General features: G+C 42.0%; 1 protein-coding gene across 1 annotated transcript in view; it reads left to right on the top strand.

Moving 5' to 3' along the window:
• Positions 1 to 19,174, top strand: part of adgra2 (adhesion G protein-coupled receptor A2) — a 37,188-nt gene extending 18,014 nt beyond the window's left edge. The window contains exons 3-19 of the mRNA XM_086174093.1: positions 6,920 to 6,991; positions 7,868 to 7,939; positions 8,024 to 8,095; positions 8,449 to 8,612; positions 8,816 to 9,029; positions 9,167 to 9,331; positions 9,411 to 9,609; positions 9,706 to 9,855; positions 9,952 to 10,113; positions 10,302 to 10,502; positions 11,321 to 11,510; positions 12,150 to 12,358; positions 12,454 to 12,575; positions 12,665 to 12,788; positions 12,883 to 13,031; positions 13,685 to 13,774; positions 13,929 to 19,174. Coding sequence (XP_086030219.1) covers positions 6,920 to 6,991; positions 7,868 to 7,939; positions 8,024 to 8,095; positions 8,449 to 8,612; positions 8,816 to 9,029; positions 9,167 to 9,331; positions 9,411 to 9,609; positions 9,706 to 9,855; positions 9,952 to 10,113; positions 10,302 to 10,502; positions 11,321 to 11,510; positions 12,150 to 12,358; positions 12,454 to 12,575; positions 12,665 to 12,788; positions 12,883 to 13,031; positions 13,685 to 13,774; positions 13,929 to 15,348 — 3,775 coding nt within the window. The 3' untranslated portion in view covers positions 15,349 to 19,174. The remainder of the gene's footprint in view (positions 1 to 6,919; positions 6,992 to 7,867; positions 7,940 to 8,023; positions 8,096 to 8,448; positions 8,613 to 8,815; positions 9,030 to 9,166; positions 9,332 to 9,410; positions 9,610 to 9,705; positions 9,856 to 9,951; positions 10,114 to 10,301; positions 10,503 to 11,320; positions 11,511 to 12,149; positions 12,359 to 12,453; positions 12,576 to 12,664; positions 12,789 to 12,882; positions 13,032 to 13,684; positions 13,775 to 13,928) is intronic.
• Positions 19,175 to 20,519: the final 1,345 nt, after the last annotated feature.

The following is a 20,519-nucleotide window of genomic DNA, read 5'->3' as shown; positions in this document are numbered from 1 at the left end:
GGTTGAGACCGAACTAGCAGGGGGCAACAGGGTGGAGCCTTTTCTGGGGGCTCTGAACAAAGTCTTGAGAATAGTCACAGGCATACAAACTAAAACACACACATATTTATACCCCTATATGAAGAAGTTGGCAAGTGTTGAAAGTTGGATGCCTCAATTCACTCCTCTTTCTCAATCTCAGTTGGCCCTCTGACACTCACCGGAGGTCCACTCACTCAACTGACACCATCAACCTTTAATAAAGCCCGGCGCAGCAAATAATTACACCAAAGCATGGGAAAATCTGTGCCTGATCTGATGTGAAAAATACCACATTCAAATTCGGCATTACAAGAATGGGGGTGGCCCAAGCGAGGGGATAAATTTAGAAGTGAAATGTCAATGTTTTGCCTCTTTAACCAGCCATTTCGGCTCAGGTCCTGTTATTCCTTCCAGTATGTTGCCATGCATGTGCTTGTCATTTGGAGCAGTCGTGAACAGTTAGTCATATTATGTGGTCAGTGCTGTAATCTAAGTCCAGCCCACTAGGACTGGGTAAACAAACATCAGGGAATTTCACCGCACATCTTGCCCTATGTGACAAGGATAAACACAGTCTGCTCCCAGACAGCACACACACACACACACACACACACACACTGACCGTCCATCTCTGTTGTGACTTCAATATGTGCTGAAATTCTGAGTGTGCTTCTGAGCAGAGTCGCTCTGGCTTAATTTCTTATCACTTCAAAGTGCCCCGCTAACCCTTTCAGCAGAAATACACTCACACCCGCACAGTCATTTCAGATTTTGAATGCCGTCAGATCTGCTGTTGTTAGCAGGAGAACACCGCTCCAGGCCACCCTCCTTTCTGACCAGGGCCAGACAGTGCAGAAATCTACACAGTTAGCCCTTTCATTGGGACAAACCTCCTCAAACCCACTATTGCCTTCATAACCTGCCAAACCTCCCAAGTGCAGAGGAGCAATTTAGTCTTGTTTGTTTTTGCCCTCTAACTGGACTACTGTGTTTTCATAGCTCTTTCAAACAGCCCTGCCATCCAACAGCTACATTTGAAATTTCAAAATACATAATTTCTAGTATTTGCGAGTTAAATCATACCTGGTTTCTGCGGCAGGGCTTGTTATATGGTCACTCACACACATGCGTGCACATACAAGTGATCTTGCTGTAGTGTGATTGTACCTATCAAAGTACCTCTACCTTGTGAACACCCTCTCTGATGGGAGCTGATGCTGGCAGCCCGGCTAACGAGCCGGGACCTTTATGAGTTGTGGACAGATCCCAGCATGTCCTGCACTGATTTGAGGCGAGGTAATGAGAATAATGAGCAAAGAGGGCCGAGGCAGTCTGGCTCTTGTCCAACTGGGCCCCACTGCACCATGGGACACAGGACAGGCAGGCAAGGCACAAGGGGCCCTCATTACAGGTCTGTTCACCCCTAGGGGAGAGAGAGAGCAGGGAGCAGAGAGGAAGAGCAGAGGGCAGCGCCGATGATGGATGAGGGACGAGAAGGTCGCCGCAGTGGAGAGGTCTGAAAGGCGGGAGAGATATTGGTAGTTAGGACTGGTCAGACATTCGGGGCGTGTGCGACACTGTAGACTTTGCATAAGGGTCCGATATGATTTCTCGCCTGTCGGTCACCGACCGCCGTGCCTTATAATCACGAGGTGTTGGATGATTTTAGTCAATGTGTGAACACATGGTATTTATTAAATATGACGTATGCAAATCAAATCGTGACCGGTTTTAACAAAAATAATATCGCTTGAACGAAACGGGAGAGGGGCTCGAGGCCTAATTTAACAGTCCTGGAAATCACAGCTGTCATTCTGAACATGTGGGGGTTAAAAAGTTTGGCCCGTTTAAGCGGCCTCACCATCTGAGGTTGGGGATGTGTAGCCGAGGTGGCTCAAGACCTCATGGTGGCCTGACAGGCTAGGAAAGAAGGGAGGAGAGAGTGAGAAACACTGCTACTGCAGGTTGTCTTATATAAATCTGAGGTTGTTTTTCCTCAGCGATAGATTATTTCCACAGAGGCCAAGTAAATTACCTTGATGAGTTGGAACACAACTGAGCTGGGCAGCGGTATAGCATGTAAAAACATAGCAGAATTTACAGACACAGCAAGGAGCCCTGCTGTCTAGACCAGCCCTGGTTTGAGAGGGTTCACACTGTACCAGCCGACTGCTCCGATAGTCGTACGGTCCAGCTGTGGAGGTTAGACTGGGGAGTTTCATTTCTATTTGTGTTAATGTTTTTCCTGCATTAGTCATTGAATGGCTTCCAGTTAGGCAATGGTCACCTAATGAGAGTACATAGCTTTTAGAGGTGGAGCGGGTGAGGAAGGGGTTAAGCTCGCCGGAGAATGGAAACAGAAAGGGGGGTGCTGTTGGAGTTGATAGACTCCAGATGTGTCTTTCAGATAAAATGAAGGAACAGGGTGTTTGTATTGCAAGCCTAACACAGTCATGGCTCTGAGGGTTTATTGAAAGAGTGAGCAAGGCTTCTCATAAGCCCATTACCAAACTGTACACTTTATATTCAGTAACTCTATTTTGCACACTTACTTGGCAAACTTTATACGGCTTCAATGACATATTCTTCCAGAGGAAACTTGAGCTTTTTCTTAACTTACTCCCCCCAACATTTCCGTTTGTGTTCCTTTTTTGCTTTATTTTTGCATCATCCCCTCTTCCAACTCCAGCCCTCACTGTATCCCCCCCCCCCAATTCTACACATACTAGAGCGAACACAATGGCTGAACATTCAGTCGCAGACATGCATCTCCTTATTGAAAGATAATTTGAAAAAGAGGCATTTATTCCTGTTTCCTGACCCGTTGGAAAGTGTGCTCTGATTTGAACCTTTATCCGTCAACTCCTTGGTAAAGCGGAACAATCAGACTGATCAGTCTTTCTGTCGAAAAGAACTGACTCGTAAAAAAGAAAATGTAAAGATAGTGTTTCACAAATATTATTGGAACCAGTCACTTGAGACCAACAACCCTTTTTCATACCCGACCCACCCGCAGACCCATGTTCAGACACTGTATTTCTCTTTCCACACAATGTCCCATTCTTTCCTCATGGCTATGCTGCTAGATCTCATGAACCCAATGGAGCTGCCAAATTGGGCATTGCCCTGTCTCTAGGCTGCTCCTAAAACCAGAGCTGAAGTCAATGACAGTTCAAGGTTCCAGAGTTTTTCCTGGCAGAATAACCTGTGGGTCCCATTGCTACAGACTAGAAAAAACATGTAATCAACTTGGGAAACTTAACACTTCAAATAATGTATAAATTGCTATTTCTGTATATGTCTTTAAAGCCCATGCTCTTAAATCCAGATTTTGTTTCAAATCTTGCTGAGCCCCTCAGCCCCGTGTTACCGTGATGGAGGCCAAACAACAGATAACTGTCAGGCTTGACACTGAGTTTTCCAGCAATAATGCATAAATAGCTCCTAATTCTATATTTGCTCATTCTTAGGAGCGCCACTCTCTGTAGACCACAACACAGTTGGTTTCATGTTGAACATGAATGCATAGTTGATTAGGCATCCAATCTGGCAGGAACCAGAACAAATAAAGAAAATGATGTGGGGAGGGGGGCAGCAAATCAGGAAATTAGTAGAAAAACAACAACTCCGCAGATTCTGGTTTCCTGTTTTAGGGGAAAGGCAGGAGTGTGTTTGGGGCCCGTGTTACAGAGCCCCCATTGTGAGTAAGTGTGTTGAGGAGTTGGGAGGTGGGGTCTGGGCCATACACAGGGACAATTTTGCTTAGCACTGAATCCCCTAACCCTTTTGCCCCTCCCTGAAGGGGGAAGCTAGCAGGCAAAAGAGGAGAAATAGGAAACTGTAAAAATAAACGAGCAACAGCCTCTGCTAGAGAAGGCAATCAGACAGGAAATGGCATGTGGCACAAAAACGGCCTCCCCTGACCTTTATCAGGACCCCAAAATGCCGGTATATTCTACTTGGCTTTATTTTACAGAGTGAATTTGAGCTGTATTTGAAACAGAAGATACAGAGAATTACAGTATAGAAAAAGTGGCTCTGGAATGCTACGGCTTTCCATAAAAAAATCCAGGAACAGGAAATTCCTGATTCCAGTCTGCCGATAATGAGCGGCCATTCCCTTGCTTCAGTCATTTTCCCAGCTCCCTCCAGGGCCGGGGCCTAAACAATGTCAGTGGAGCACTCCAGTCCCCGCTGCTTTCTCCTGATAATGGAGCACTCCACGTCAGGAGCGCTTCATAGACGATGTCTTCATTATTATCCTCTCGTTGCCCCGTGAGCACACTGCTCCTCTCCTGCCTGCATGAGGCCCAGGTGCTCATCCTGTATACCAGCAGAGCAATGACTCCTCAGAGTGGCAGAGAACCAACCTCATTGATCGGGATGGAAATGACACTCTTATCAGTAAAGGTCCAAGACAATAGCCATTTTTTTGACTTGGTGTAAACTTGAGCTCTCGACAACTTAATCTCCCTGGTCCCGTGTCGGGACGGAGCCGAAGCCCTTCGTTGCCAAGGTTCGGAAACACCAGACGCACAGAAATAATATTTATTCATATTCAGATTATAGTTTGTCACAATTCTATCAAACATAACAAAACGTGAATGCGGCGACAGATGATATAATATAAAGTTCTTGTCATCTTAATGGCAATAATTGAATGCAGAGAAACCTTGTGGCATTTTTTAGTATTTCCTGTTTCTGTTTTAATCCTCTATGTTGGTGATAGCAATTGTCAGTGACAAGGCCACAGGGTTATAAAGCTTTTGTCTGCTGCAGAGGGCACTCTGACAAGTCATCACCTGTGTTTGAGCTATGCTGGATCTCTGCTTTCTGCTGTATATCAGTAAAATCATTTGCAATACCGAGGGGAGAGCGATGAAGGGCTATACTAGAGATTTAAGTTGGCTCGCGGTGGCGAACGAGAGCTTTTATTTGTATTTATAGCTTATGATTGGTTTATTGTAGGTCTAATGCTCAAAGCCATGTTGACTCTGTTGAGCTCCTCCACATTCCCGGCTTGGTGGCAAGAGTTTATCAGAAAATGTGGCCCGTCAATACCAGACTGTTTACACCCTACGTTGTATTGTCTTGGGCTTCTGGCATAAGCAGAAAAATTCATAAAATCCAGATGTTTGGCCCAAATTTCTTGTTGGAGAGTGGGTATAAAACTGGGCAATATATTTATTTGCAGAAATCACATATTATTTGTGCTGCTCATTTCTCTATAAAAAATATGACTAGGTTTTGTCCTCGTTTAACAGCACAAAAATACTCTGAAGTTACCTTAAACTGGAATATAACAACGGCTATCCAGATTTTTTTTTTTTTTACTGATTTGATTATGTCATCTAAGTTTGGCTCTTGTGCAAGAGGCACCTGAGCACAGCAGGGGGAGACATTCCAACACGATCAGCAGCAAAAAACATTTTCCGAATTGTTCCATATCTTAAGGCACAATATAGAGTTCTCTGTGGAAACGTTTGACTGAAATTCTGTTGGTTTTCCCTGTTCTATGATTCTTTTAGTTCTGTAGAGAAAACCCCAAAATCCATTTTCAATTTGTCAATGTGGTCAAACATTCCTGTCTGTATAATATTTGTAGGTCATTGCTTAATTCCATAGCATGTCAGCAGCATGTATGTTATTACAAACCATGTTATTGTATATGTATTCCTGTTCATTCCTTTTTTGGTTTGAAACTACACCACTAATTGTTTTAATTCTGCAATGTTAAGTACCATAGGACATTCAACTTCATACTAAGTTACCGGTATTAAATATCGAAATGCTATTAACAGTGTACGAGTAAGTGATATTTTCACTTACAAAAAAAAATGTATGATAGGTGTTGATAGATGTATCTATTTATTCCATCTCAGCAAGTGTTTTTTTCTCTTTCTCTCTCTCTCTTTCTCTGTTTCTTGAGTGAAGGTAGAAAATCACGCTACTTGTAAACCTGACGAAATATTAGTCTATAGTTGTAGATAAGAGCAATGATAGACATTTCCAGGACAGGCAGCAAAATACCCAATCTCTTACTGTATTCTTGTTCTATTACTAGGTCTATTTTTTTCTGCAAATCGTCTTCCTAAAGCTATTTCCCAAGTCTCGCTTGATCAAAATGGCACATCTCTTAAGAGCAACAAATTACTGGTTAAGAGATGCCTGAGGTCGGACATGGTGTGAGCCATGTTTTTGGATGGTGATGAGAGATAACTGAATCAAAGTCAAAAAAATCCCCCTAGTTGTTGCATCATCAGTTTACATTGTGGAAATTCAGTTGAGAAAAATCCAGGTGTTGAGGATATCAATGATTGTGACCTAATGGGAAAGCTTACTTTCTAAACAGGCCAAATGAAAAAGATTTACTCTTGTTCTAGGAAGATGGATCATCATCAGTGAGGTTCATAATTATGCACATAACCATCAGTTGATCCTAAACAGTATGAAAAAAATATGTTTTGGTTAAAACATCTAAGGCAGGTCATTGATGCGGATTTTGAAAACTGTTTTAACACATGGGTGTGAATTAAGAAGGTACAGTAAATGGGGCGGGGAGTACAGCAGAAAATATGACATTAGACTTTCAAAGCAGTTGTATAAATAGTACGGCACTGGTAATGGTGAGCATGGAAAAAGTCACGCTGTATGAAGGAAAAGCAAATACCTAACTCATTGCTATGAGATGTAAAGGTATGTGCTTCTTCCTCACATCCAGGTTTGGTGGTTGCTATCCGTGCAGAAAACCCTGTGTTTGTCTAGATGGAGAGACAGTAATGGGTCATTGTATTTTCATTTGATCTAAAAGAAAAAGCCATTTTCAGCAACTAATAGGTCAGATTTGTCAACATTTTTCCAGCATATGCTTTCTTACTGACATTATTTGTCTCTTCAGGGATCTCAAACACAACTTAATCAGCACCATCATGCCCGGAGCCTTCCAAGGCCTGTCTGAGCTTCGGAAACTGTGAGTAAACATTAACAAATACATTAACATAAACGATAATCAGAAATAATGAACTGTTAATGAAAGCTTGAAAGATATGGGCTAATTCAGGTTATAAATAACCTGTCAGTAAACGGTTAAAAACAGAGAGACCCTTAAATCTAACCATATGCTTGTTTGGTAGGTAACAGCAGACCTGTCACTTTACCGTGAGCTCAGAGTGTAGGTGTCATCAGAAAAACCTTTTCTGAATTTTGTTTTCTTGTGCAACGTCCTCTCTGGTGACATGGCGCTCATTTGGCTACCATAGAAACCTCAAGCAGAGGCTCCACACAGATCAGTCATTGTGACAGTACGACTGTTTGCAGCCACTTGCTGCTCATTCATTGTGCTTTTGGACACAGATGTCTGGTTGCGGTGCAGGTTGAAGCTGGTCGTCTGTGCTGCACCGCATGACTCCCCTTCCCTCCTCCCCCTACTTGTGTTTTCCCTGCAAGGTCTGGGGCTTCTCAAAACAAACAGGGGGAGATAAACACATGCTCTGGACAGCTCTCTGCTGGGTAGTGTCAGAGGTGCAACAGAGCAGATCTCTCTCCGGCTGTGGCTATACATCACACTCTGGGGTGGACAGCAGAACAGGGGCCTTGCTTTGAGATAAACTTTTACTGGTGTTCCGTGGAATGGAGATAAGGGAAAGTGGTAGGGATTGTTTATGTTTAACTTTAAATGCTCTAGTCATGAAAAATAAATGAGAATTATATGGTGGTAGATCCACGGTGGGTGACAGAAGCAAAAATCACAAACAACAACAGCAATGAGGGAGCTTAGATATCGCTATCTGTGTTTTCTTGAATCGTAAAACAAAAAATGCATTGTTCTGTCTTTTCATACTTTCAGTGATCTGTCCAACAATCGCATTGGCTGCCTGACATCACAGATGTTCCTGGGTTTGACCAATCTCACTAAATTGTAAGAGAGATACGATCTTTACATAAAATATTGTGTCTGTCTTTCTGACGCCAAACAAACTTATTCTTATTTATGTACTGCTAGGAACCTTTCTGGAAACATCATATCAACTTTGGAGGCAGGGGTTTTTCAGGAGCTCCTGTCCCTCAAGCAAGTGTGAGTGTTATATTTCAGTCTTAAGAGCATTAATATTTTCCTGGGTGTTCTGAGATGATAGTTACTGTGATTTAAAACCTAAGAATTGTAGATATGTAATATATATACATTTTTTATCATGAAGATTCACCCTCCTGAATAGCAGATGTTTTTCATGTCCTTGGAATAAAAACCTGGGTTTGTTCCAGATTGAATCTGCAATGTCTCAATACAAACATATTATTTGGATGGATGCAACAATATAATATTTAAAGTATGATATTATGATATGTGGGGCCTATATGTACTACCTAGGAGTGAAAGAGAACATTCATTCCTTTTTATATTCCATGAGATATGTTTTCTGTCATCAGGAACTTCAATTCAGACTACCTGTCTTGTGACTGTGGCTTACGCTGGGTCCCAGGATTCTTTCGCAGCAGCTCAGCCCGCCTGGGGGATGAAACACTGTGTGCCTACCCAAGGAGCCTGAGGGGGAAGCCTCTTCGTGGACTCAGAGAAAGCCAGCTTAGCTGTGGTGAGATCCTTAATAAGACGAGGCATTTGATTTCACAATCGATCTTAAAAATGACATTTGAGAGTTATTACTGTTTAGTGCCTGCATGTGATCTGCTCTGGACAACAGTACAAATATACAATATTGTGGAATAATTTAAGCGTCCACGACCAATGATAGAGCTGAGTCATATTTAAATGTTACTTCTCACCTGTGTTGTTTAGAGGGACCTCTGGAGCTGCACACCTTGACATTACTACCATCCAAACGTCAAGTGGTCTTCAAAGGTGATCGTCTGCCATTTCATTGCACCGCTGCCTTGGTGGACAAATTTACCACCTTGCATTGGCATCACAATGGTCAGCTGGTGACCTCTGATCCAGAGATGGGTGTCCAGCTGGAGAACAGTGTGTTACATGACTGCACCTTCATTACCAGGTGGATAAATGATCTTTGATTGTGCTGTATTCCGTTATCGTTGTTACATTTTGAATGAGATAAATGTCTGATCTATTCAGAAACTTGTTGAACATGGCACTGTGTAAGAATGATTGCTCTATATTCTAAATATCCAGCGAGCTTATTCTGTTCAACGTACATGTGGAAGCCAGTGGAGAGTGGGAATGTGTGGTTTCTACTGGGAGGGGCAACACATCTCGCTCTGTTGAAATAGTGGTGCTTGAGAACAGTGCCTCCTTCTGTCCAGAGGATAAAGTTGTGAACAATCGAGGAGAGTTCAGGTTGGTTGGAGTCACAGTGATCAATGTTACATATCCACATGTGTGCTGGGCTAATTTTTTTATCGGTATAAAACTCTAGGTGGCCAAGAACTCTGGCAGGTATCACTTCTCATCAGTACTGCCTGCAACTGCGTTATCCTTCCTTGCCTGTTGAGGGAGGTATTGAGCAGAAAAAAGCCTCACGTCATTGTGATCGCACAGGAAAGTGGAAGGAAGGCAACTACACAAACTGTCATTACACTAATGGCATCACCCAAGTCCTACATACATTCATCCTGGTCAGTGCTATGGCTAAAATTTCCGATATAATCCTGTTCAGTAAAATGTTAAATATAGATTTAATTATTATGAAACCCTTTTTCAACCTTTTGCAGAGCCCTATCAATACATCAAATGCTGTTACTTTGGCACATCAAGTGCACACATACACCCTGGAGGCAGCTGGCTTCACTGACTCTGTGGATGTACTTTATGTAGCCCAAATGATGGAGAAATTTATGGAATATGTCCAACAGCTGCAAGAGGTAACAATAATGTATCTTATGTGCATGTGTTTGAATGTCTTGCATGCACAGCTATGTCGTCAATAGCCTGAAGACTAAATTGTCCTTTTTGTCCAGTTATCAGAGTTGTTGGTAGAGATGGGCAGTAACCTGATGCATGTGGACAACCAGATCCTGGCACTCGCTCAGAGAGAGAAGAGGGCATGCAGCTCAATTGTTGTCTCTTTGGAGAGTCTGGCCTGGCCTCAGCTACACAGCCATGCTCAAGATTTCTCTGTGGTAGGATCTTTCGACCCTTTTTTTTTTTTTCCCTGTTTTTTTTTTTTCCAATATCTGTCTGACCGTTTTCATCAAAATTGGAGGAATCAATTAACTGAGTAATTCTACTTCCAAAAGGTGTATGACTAGATTTTAAGGAAAAATCTGCAAGAATTAAAATGTATTAGTAAATCCATGGATTTTCTCAGGTTTCAAAGAACATTGTGATGGAGGCACACTTGATTCGACCAGCTCACTTCACTGGTATAACCTGCACTGCATATGAGCGCCGTGAGGTCTCCACAGGCAGCCTGGGTATGGAGATGCCAGAATCCACCCATGAACAACAGCTACGTTTTCGCTGCAGCACTGGATCTCATAACACATCTCTCAACAACTTTCCTCTAAAGGTGGGATGATAGCATTACTGCTCTCTGTGATTATCATTATTAATATCATTATTGCACATCACAGTATATTTTCAACTTACTCTCGGGTGGAACGGTGAGGCTACAGGGAGTGGAGATCAAGAAGCTGGAGGATTTCAGGTACTTAGGGTCAACAGTCCAGAGCAACGGAGAGTGTGGAAAAGAGGTGAAGAGACGGGTCCAAGCAGGTTGGAACGGGTGGAGAAAAGTGTCAGGGGTACTGTGTGATAGAAGACTATCGTCCAGAATAAAAGGAAAGATGTACAAGACAGTGGTGAGACCAGCGATGATGTATGGACTAGAAACTGTTACAATGACCAAAAGACAGCAGGCAGAACTAGAGGTTGCAGAGATGAAGATGCTGAGGTTCTCTTTGGGAGTGACCAGGATGGAGAGGATCAGGAATGAGTCTATCAGAGGAACAGAACATGTTAGATGTTTTGGAGAGAAGGTCAGAGAAGCCAGACTGAGATGGTTCGGTCATGTACAGAGGAGGGATAGAGAATATATTGGTAGACGGATGCTGGAATTGGAGCTGCTAGGCAAGAGGTCTCGGGAAGACCAAAGAGAAGATTTATGGACGTAGTGAGAGAGGATATGAAGGTAGTTGGTGTGAGAGAGGAGGATACAGAGAATAGGGTTAAATGGATAAAGTTGATTCGCTGTGGCGACCCCTGAAGGGAAAAGCCGAAAGAAGAAGAAGTATATTTTCAACTTACTGTGTCTAAACTGCACGTATCAACCTGAATCATTAAGAGTCAATGATGAATGTGTTTGTATCGGTTTCTTTCGTTCTCTAGAATTCAGTGGCTGTGGCCTCCGTGACTCTCCCTGCCACACTGTTTCCGTCTGATGCTCCAGCTGACTGTAAGCTGCAGTTTGTAGCCTTCAGAACAGGAAGCTTTTTCCCACCCTCTGGAAACTCAAGCAACACTGGGGAACATTCCCGCAGACGGACTGTAAACACTCCTGTCATCTTTGTAGGCTTAGGTGAGGAAACAACATGACACAAATTTCCTTTACAGATGATTTAGTTCCTAATGTTTGATGTGGAAATCAGCAGCTTCTGCTTTATCATTTTGATGTAAATGATAGAACAATGTTGTCATGTTTTCAAATTCATTACACAATCAACCCCAACATGTTAGCGTACAGCATGTTCATCTTTTTTTCTTCTTTCTTTCTTCACAAAACCAGAAATTTCATCTGATATTATTTTTGATCATCATTATTTTAATGCACAAAGTAATCTTGGCAAAATGGGGTATTATTAGACAAATGGGGTATTAGTCCAATTTCTGCAGATTTGTATTTAGTGCAATACTCAGCAAACACTCAATCCAAGATAGTAGGGCAAAACAAACCCTGGTGGTAGCTTTCTCTGGCTTCCAACCTTGAAAAATAATTTATCGCCTTCTGCTAAGCACATAATGAAGACAGATGACCCTTGTCTCTGTGAAGAGCTGAAAGCCATTCAGGGAATTTGAGTCATCCATCAGGTTTAAAAATCACAAGATAGGCAAATAGAGAGGCCTTGGGCATCACAAGCAGAAACCAGTACAACCGTGCAATTTATCAGCTGAATGTGCACGACATTTTTATGAAGTATATCTGTCCGCCCTGTGACAGATGGCTGCAGCATGTCAAACAACTCCGATCCCATTTGGGTATCACTTCGATACTTGTACCCTGGTACTGATGCTGTGGCCACCCAGTGGAGCCTGAAAGCCCTGGACAAGAATGGAGGCTGGAGTCAAGAAGGATGTCAGCTTGTCCACAGTGACAGCAGTACCTCCACCATGCGTTGTTCACTGCTGAGCAACTATGCAGTGTTGCAGGTTGGAAGCTACATTTACAACCTGGAGTTGGATATATCCTCCTAGCATGTGTTTTATGGCTCTAAAAGTAATTTTGAATCCTTTTTTTCTTCAAGGAGGTGCCAGATTTCCCCCAATCTCCTAGCACTTCTGTGCTCCACCCTGTGGTGTATGCCTGTACCGCATTGTTGCTCCTTTGCGTCTTTACCATCATCATAACACACATTTTACACCACAGGTAAAACTCACATATATGTATATGTACACAAAAGACTGCTAGTGATCACTCTCTTCCTCGACTCATTTGTTTTTTTTTCACCCCAACAGTTCCATTCACATATCAAGAAAAAGCTGGCATACTTTGCTAAATACCTGCTTCCATATTGCAATGACAACAGCCTTATACACAGGGGGCATAAGTTTGACTGGCTATCCAGTTGTTTGTCAAGCTGTAAGTCCTTAGTTCATCCAAAGACATCCTTATTTTAGTCCAGTTCAGATAAGTGTTGTGTACACCCGATGTGTGATCTATCCGTGTGTAACAGGTGGGCATTGCCCTTCACTATTCCTCACTGTCCACTTTGCTGTGGATTGGAGTCAGTGCCCGAGTCATCTACAAAGAAGCTGTGTGGAGAATGCCGCGACAATCAGAGGGAGAGTCTCCTGTTCCACCTACTCAGCGACCAATGCTTAGGTCAGACCGAAAAACACTCACCGTCACCCACTATATTACATACCATAAGAGCTTTTATTCTGTGAATAAAAAAAAAAATCAATGTTTTAGGCAGATGCAGGAGTTCTTGTGCTTGGCCACCCAGACTGCACATGGTCAAATACACCATTGTGCCAAACAACCAAAGTCCCTCTGTTTTAAAGAAACCTTCAAGGAACACTACTGAGTACTGCTTGAAGGCACAAAACCCTAGATGATCTCAAAATAGGGAGGGCTGGAATTTACGAGTGGGTTGCTGTAAATCTTAGCATGGGTCCCAAATGGTTCATTGTGTTTCTCCCTCCCCTGCACGTGCCCTTATGATCCTATAGCGATAGTAATACACAGTGTTACTGACCTCAGTGGCCCACCAGCCACTGTTAAGCTGGCCATGTGTAATGGAGCTGTATAAATCACAGTTCTCCAGTGGCCACGCTGCCCCTTGTCATACTGTGTCCAATAAAAGAATGAAGAAAGAGACAGCTCTAAGCAGGTTGGAAACAAACAGAATATTATAACCCCCTCCCCCCCAAAAGATGCCAACATAGACACTTAAACAGCCACATATCATACAACATCATGCAAGATTTTCATATGTAACATTTCATCAAGTGATGTGTTTGTTGTTTCTCTAGGTTCTACCTGATAGCAGGTGGAGTACCTGTTATCATTTGTGGGATAACCGCAGCTGTCAATGTCAGCAACTATGTAGACAATGGTCCTTAGTGAGTGCACTGCTTTTTTTCCTTTGGGATATGTGGCCCTTGACATCATGTTACTGTCTTTAGTGCTGAAGTGAATGTTTTTGTGACATGGTGAATCAACAAAGATGTCTTTGTATTTCACTGATCCCTGTGAATTTCTCCCTGTGTCTTGCAGTTGCTGGCTGGTGTGGCGCCCCAGTCTAGGGTCTTTCTTTGTCCCTTCTGGCCTAATCGTGTTTGTGACCTGGATCTACTTCCTCTGCACAGTGTTTCGCCTGAGGCACCATGTGGCCAAAGAATGCACAGGAACCACTCTGTCCACTCCTGTGACCGAGACCCAACCAGCACTGGCTGGAAGCACTAGCCTTCTCTCCACAGACTCTGCTGTGGGCCCCGTGAACCCTGTTGTGGCTCAAGAGGACCAGTACTCACTAAAGACACAATTCTCTGTGTTGGTGGCCACCCATTTCCTGTTTGTGGTTCTCTGGTGTTGTGGAGCCATGGCGATGTGGTTGACAGGGTACACTAGCTTATTGTTTAGCTTTCTATATGGAATGGTTGCCACAACTTTGGGTGTGTTTCTGGTGGTACACCACTGCTTCCGACGTCTGGATGTGCAAGCCTCATGGCTGGTATGCTGTCCAGGTTATGGTCGCTCCCATCCCATGTCTGCATACACTCACACCTTCACAACAGGAAGTGCGGCGCAGACCTCTGAACAGGGATCCGAACTTTTCATAAACTGTCATCCACCCGGGGACTCACATAACTCCTCATCAGCCAGATCGTCATCTACACCGAGTGGAATCAGCAGTGTCGGCCCCGGGCCCTGCAAACTCACCAACCTGTTGCAGGTGGGACAAGACAATCCAAACAACCCGTCCCGTGCCTTTGCAGGTAACAACACAGGCACTAGTACTGACAATATCACCAAACCAACAAATAACATTCTTCCATCCATCAATGCTACAGCCCCAGTGTATTCCCAGCGAAGGAAAGTGAATAGCAGAACTAAACAAGGGAACAGTCAGTATCACCATCGGGGCGAGGGCAGAAGTCATTATCGTCTCAGAGCTCTAAGGACAGGTGGAGGTGGGGGCAGCCTTGGAGCTTTGGGTCCCACAGGTTTGGAGCACCTCAGTTCTTCACATGCGGTCTATAAACAGGCCACAAGTGAGAACGGCAGCATCCACCACAGCCTCTCAGAAAGCCGAACCAGCCCGCAGATTAATGGAAAGCGGGTCGGAGAGTCAGTGGCCACAAGCCCCTCGGAGGGAAGCGATGGGGGCAGCAGCGGCAGCCGCAAACCTTTCCCGCTGCTACCCTCGATGGCGAGCAGGGCAGCAATGAATGGCGCTCAGCGACGCTGTGCCAGTAGAGACAATTTGAAACTGGCAGCTGCTGCAGAGCGAGAAGCCAAGCGCTGCTCCTTCCCTTCGAACAGTGTCGCCACCACTGTGCCTGGAGCTGCTGTCCCCAATGGCACCTTGAAAAACTCTGTGCTAGAATTGGATCAGGACATGAGTGGAACAGACCAATCCCAGAGCTCTGTTGGAATGAAGAGTAGTTTGTGGAAGAGCGAAACCACAGTATAATCTTTACTTATGAGTGAATTTCTATGCATGACCAGAAGGACTTTATAATGATTGGATTATGTTTTGATGGTCTCTTAATTAGCATAATTACATAATTTAAGATTAAATCAAAAAGGCAGCCAGGACCCTAAACTGGAACTTTTGCCTCAGTTGCATTGTAAGTTTGCTGTGAAGTGGTTAAAAAATATAGAATGCAGGTTTTCTCTTGTTATTTCAAAACTAAGATCTTATTTCAATTTTGAAAATGTGCAAAATTACTATGAAATTGGTATATGATAATTTAGGATGTATAATGAGAGCTTTATTGTTTTAGCAATGATCTTTCTATGCATATCACCTATAGCATGAAATGGAACACACGATTGTTCATTTCCAAAGTACAACTATATGCATTTAATCTGTGGACAAATTTTCATGCTCTTGTTTGCTTCAACTGCTTCTGTGTTTATGTGTGTGTGTGTGTGTGTGTGTGTGTGTGTGTGTGTGTGTGTGTGTGTGTGTGTGTGTTGGGGTGTGTATTTTTATGTGTGTTTATGAGAGAAAGAGCATACAAATGAGTACAAATGTACAAATTCTCTGTCTGATTTTAAAGAAAAAGCTATGTGAGACCTTTGATTCTATGATGAAAATGTCTGTTTTATTTCTGTGTCCTCCCCTCAGCACTGATAAAGAAAAGCTTGTATTAATAAATCATATCAATAAAAGTCAGGGGAAATATTTAGCTTTTACATTCTTAGTAATGTGCGTTTAAGTTTAACCGTCAAAAGAAGATACAGTACATCCCTTCTGACTAATTGACTGCCCCCTCCTGGATGGTAGGGTTTTTTAGCATATTAAAAATATGCTCTTTCCAGCAACTTAAATTTCTCAGGTTTTAAAATGACTGATTTATCTAAAAAAAAAAAAAAAAAAAATATCACAATACAGTCACCCTCTAACACCTGAGGTAATCAGCACAAGTTTTAATTTGATTTGGTTTTAAGGCTTTAACAATCTGAGCAATGGCACAGCCTGCAAACACACTTACAAATCTTTTGTTTGCACCTCTTTCTTTTCAATCAAATGTTGTACTCTTTAATGTCATTAACAGAAACTAGTATTGTAATGCTCATTGTCACTGATATTTCTTTGTTTTACATTGTTGTAAATGAAATTCAGAGAATCATATGGTCCATGTTATTATAAGCCCCCTATTATGGTCACTTTATTGTACATGTTGTAATGTGTTTTGAAATGTGGGCATTAGGCATGGGAATTAGCAGTAACTCCACAGTACAATATAACTAACAATACACTATTGCAATTTTTAAAAATATAGCAATGCTTTGCAATTTATTAACTTTTTCAGATGCAGTTTATGGCCATGAAAGCAATTATTTTGTGAAGTTCTGAATATTTTAAATATAGATTGTTAGTTCTCTGTCTCACCATTTTTGTTTCAAAATTCAGCAATGCCAAACCCTGTGATTAAAACCTGTTGTGAGTGGATAGGATGATGCACTGAAAACTAAGGTTTGTATTTTCATGTATAGTGTGTGTGTGTGTGTGTGTGTGTGTGTGTGTGTGTGTGTGTGTGTGTGTGTGTGTGTGTGTGTGTGTGTGTGTGTGTGTGTGTGTGTGTGTAGGTGCATGCTTAATACATAATCATTTTTTCCACCCAAATCCAATGTTGATCTTGAAAAGAACAATCTTCCTCCACTGTTAGAAAAACCCCTTGATCAGCAAACTCCTGTTATCAAGTTCATGTTGCTTGTGAAATTTCCTCATCAAGTAAGTAAACAAACCACCTGAGTTTAGAAGCTGTATCCACTTGCATCTTACAGTGGGGAAATTTGGGTGAATATCTTTACTCCTCTCACGAATCGGCCCCATTCAGTCTGACAGCGAGTAAGTAAAAGATTCTAGCAATGCTGGTTGTAACTGTAGTTCTCAAGTGTCTGCAAAACTGGGATGGACAAATTCACCATAAAATTGTTACCATAAATTTCCTTTGACTATTACTGCTAGTCATTCTGATTGTCTGTTTTACACTTTTGCTATAACTCAGCATTCACCAGAACTTTTAAAGTCTTCATCTGGGCTATGATTCATAACCGAGGCTGTCAGGGCCTTATCGACTCCCTGCTGATTGAATGCATTTCAGTTTTCAGTAGATGAACATCATGTTTTTTTGCCATAGCTCTCTGCAGATGAGCATACAGGCACTTTATGGTATCCGGTGCTTCACAGAACACCAAGCTGTCTGGGTTTTGACCCGATAAAAATATTGACTATCAACATTAAAACTTATTACACTAGAAGTAGACTGCATAAAAAGGCAATGGAATACACCTCCAATATCTTTTTTTGTGAAAACCATACAGAACCATTAAAATTTGACCTTCAGTGTGTCTGGATGGGGCCACATCAGATACAAACTAACTAAAATCCTTCCAATTTCTCTGTCTTGTGTTTTTGAAGTGCTAACTTACTGTCACAAAATTCTGAAATCTCCACAATCAGCCTACTGATGACATTCGCTCCCCTGACCATTTCCAAATTGAAAACCAAATAGACTCTTCCTGCACAAACTAAACTAGCACCTCCTTGTGGTCAACTTGACAAAAAGGGAAAAGTTACAGGGATCGTATGTCAGGGGTGGGCAATTATTTTGGCTGGTGGACCACATTTCATTTTTAATTTTTATGCACAGGCCAACTGGGTATTAAGTAAATTGAACAAAATGAAAATTGCAATTTCAATTTTTAGATATTTTTGTATTTTATTTCAACTTTCAAATCCTTATTAACATATAAATGTGCCAACATCATTTCGTCTGCAATCATCCACTCAAAATTAAACAAAAGTAAAAAATAAGGAGTGTCTAAATTCAATATTGATTGAAAATACCTATTGAAATATTTAAAGAAAATAGTTTGGTGGGCCAAATAAAAAAGAGAAACGGGCAGGATGTGGCCTGCGGCCCATAAAATGCCCAGGTCTGGTCTTCAATGTACTTGCTTGATCTAAAATTGATTCAGTTATGTCAAAAAAAAAAAAATTAAAAAAACTATACCCCTATGAGAACTAGTCAGATTCAGCCAGCCTTAGCAGGGCTTGTTTCTAACATCAAATTCTTGTTCATGATGTGTGGTGTTAGACTCTTGAGGCAGAGGGAAAAGCCCTCCAGAGGGCTAGATAAAGGTATTTACTTTCCAGCATTTTTGCTTTCATGGGAGCACAGGATGGGCTCTCCTAATCTTGGATCTAGTTTCTCCCCGAGCAGAAGATGGAGAGTCATGTCTTCCACAAGATTATCTTGGCACCGCAGGATACGGACTGATACAGATATCTTGTGCTTCATGGCCAGCCTGTTACTGACCTTGTTCTGCTGAGAACAGGAATCCAGTGTCCCTTTTTTATCTGTTCAAATGAAAGTCCAAATGTTCAAACACTTTAATATAGTTCACAGAGAGAAGCAACATCATTTTGTGAAATAATTGTGAATAGAACATGTTTGTTTGGATAGGCTCTAGCATTCCCCACGACCCCGAGTGCAGGATAAGGGTCAGACGATGGATGGATGGATTGATGGATGTTTGTAGTTTAACCAAACTCAGGAACATTTTACTGGTTTCTAAGAGCACAGCTCATATTAAATACAAAACCTCTGAAAATCCCTTCTGCTTATATTGATTTAGATGTTGTGGGTATATAGGTCGCTCTTGCAAGACATGATTCTGCAAATGAGAGATTTTGATATGTGGGGTTAAAACATGGAACATGTGCAACCAATGTGACCAAGGACCACAAAGATGAAATAAAGTGAACCTAAATCAGAATAGAACTCACTACTGTATCTAGTTTATATTGTCAGTGCATCCAAAGAATACCTGAACTGCTCCAGTGGACTTCTTTGCCCTCTCTGGCACAAGGAATCAATCCTGGGTTGTGCTTGTGAATTATACAGATCATTAAGACTGACGTCTGAAAGGGGTTTATTTTACAACTTTGCAGGACATCCAGCTGAAACAGGTTTGACAAACTGCTCTTAAGCAAAAGGGTAGGTGCTCTGTTCAACCTACTTCAGTTAGTTTGAAAAACATCTTCAGCACATATAGTTTTAAACCGGAGATCAACCAGGCGGGACTATGTTGTGGTACATTTTTAATTGCTAACATTCATGGACTTCTTAATACGTACTGGGATTTGATTGCATGGTTTACATATACTTTTGAATATTAACGGCACATCAATCAAAACAGAGTAATTCCTGCTAATCAAATCAATAAACACCCTTGTTTCCACCAAATAAACAGTTGATGCTGTACTCTATTGTACTCATGAATAAGAAGCATTTAAAAAAGATATCTCTATAAAACAGTATGTACAGCTGAGTGTGTTTCGCCTATATCACATTAGAACTTGCTGTACATTCCGTCCACCTTTCATTGAGGCATGATATCATAAAACTTTGTGAATCCCCTATGTGACATCACAGATTATCACAGATTATCCTCCAGAAATCATGAGGTGACACCCATAACCTTTTTGTCATGTGTACCTTTCCTCAGGACAATACTGCCTCCTCTTTCCCCCCCCCAAAAAAAACAGTTGGACAAAAAAGACAAGTCATTTGTCTTGTGGAAAGTGACAATCACAGGTACCCAGGTGCGAATGTTTTCCCCTTTACACTTGAACACCCCTCTCCTCTTTAAGCAGGAAGGTCCACTTGAAAATGTTTAAGATTTGTGAATAAGCAGTTGAAATCTCTCATGCCAAGAAATGCCCCGACACCTGATCCCTGGGGAATTACAGCTTCCCCTTTCACCAAAGGAAAGCTGATCGGGCACAGCAGCTGTTGTTAAGGTCCATTGGGAGGTACCAAGACTGTTCTCTGTTTTAGAGATTTTTTTTTCGCTTGTGTTGTTTCCAAGACAGACAACAGTACAACAACAGACAACAAAAACTTCTAAATAAAAACGTGCAGCCACGACTCTTAATTTATTGCATCCGTAGCCTGACCACCACTGTTTTATGTAAACATGGTTCAACACAACAATACATTGAATCAGATCAGAACATCACATTGTGTTGCTCCTGACAACACCATTCTCCATAGTGCTGCATATATATAGAGGAATTTATAAATGTTGGGCGAACATAACAGTATAAAAATACAATGGGAAAAT

The sequence above is a fragment of the Fistularia commersonii genome, chromosome 26 (assembly GCF_037954325.1).
Source record: "Fistularia commersonii isolate RoL2024-O1a breed Wild chromosome 26, RoL_Fcom_v1.0, whole genome shotgun sequence".
NCBI lineage: Eukaryota > Metazoa > Chordata > Actinopteri > Syngnathiformes > Fistulariidae > Fistularia > Fistularia commersonii.
Note: the sequence above shows the minus strand (reverse complement) of the source record. Positions and strands in the feature narration are given on the sequence as shown.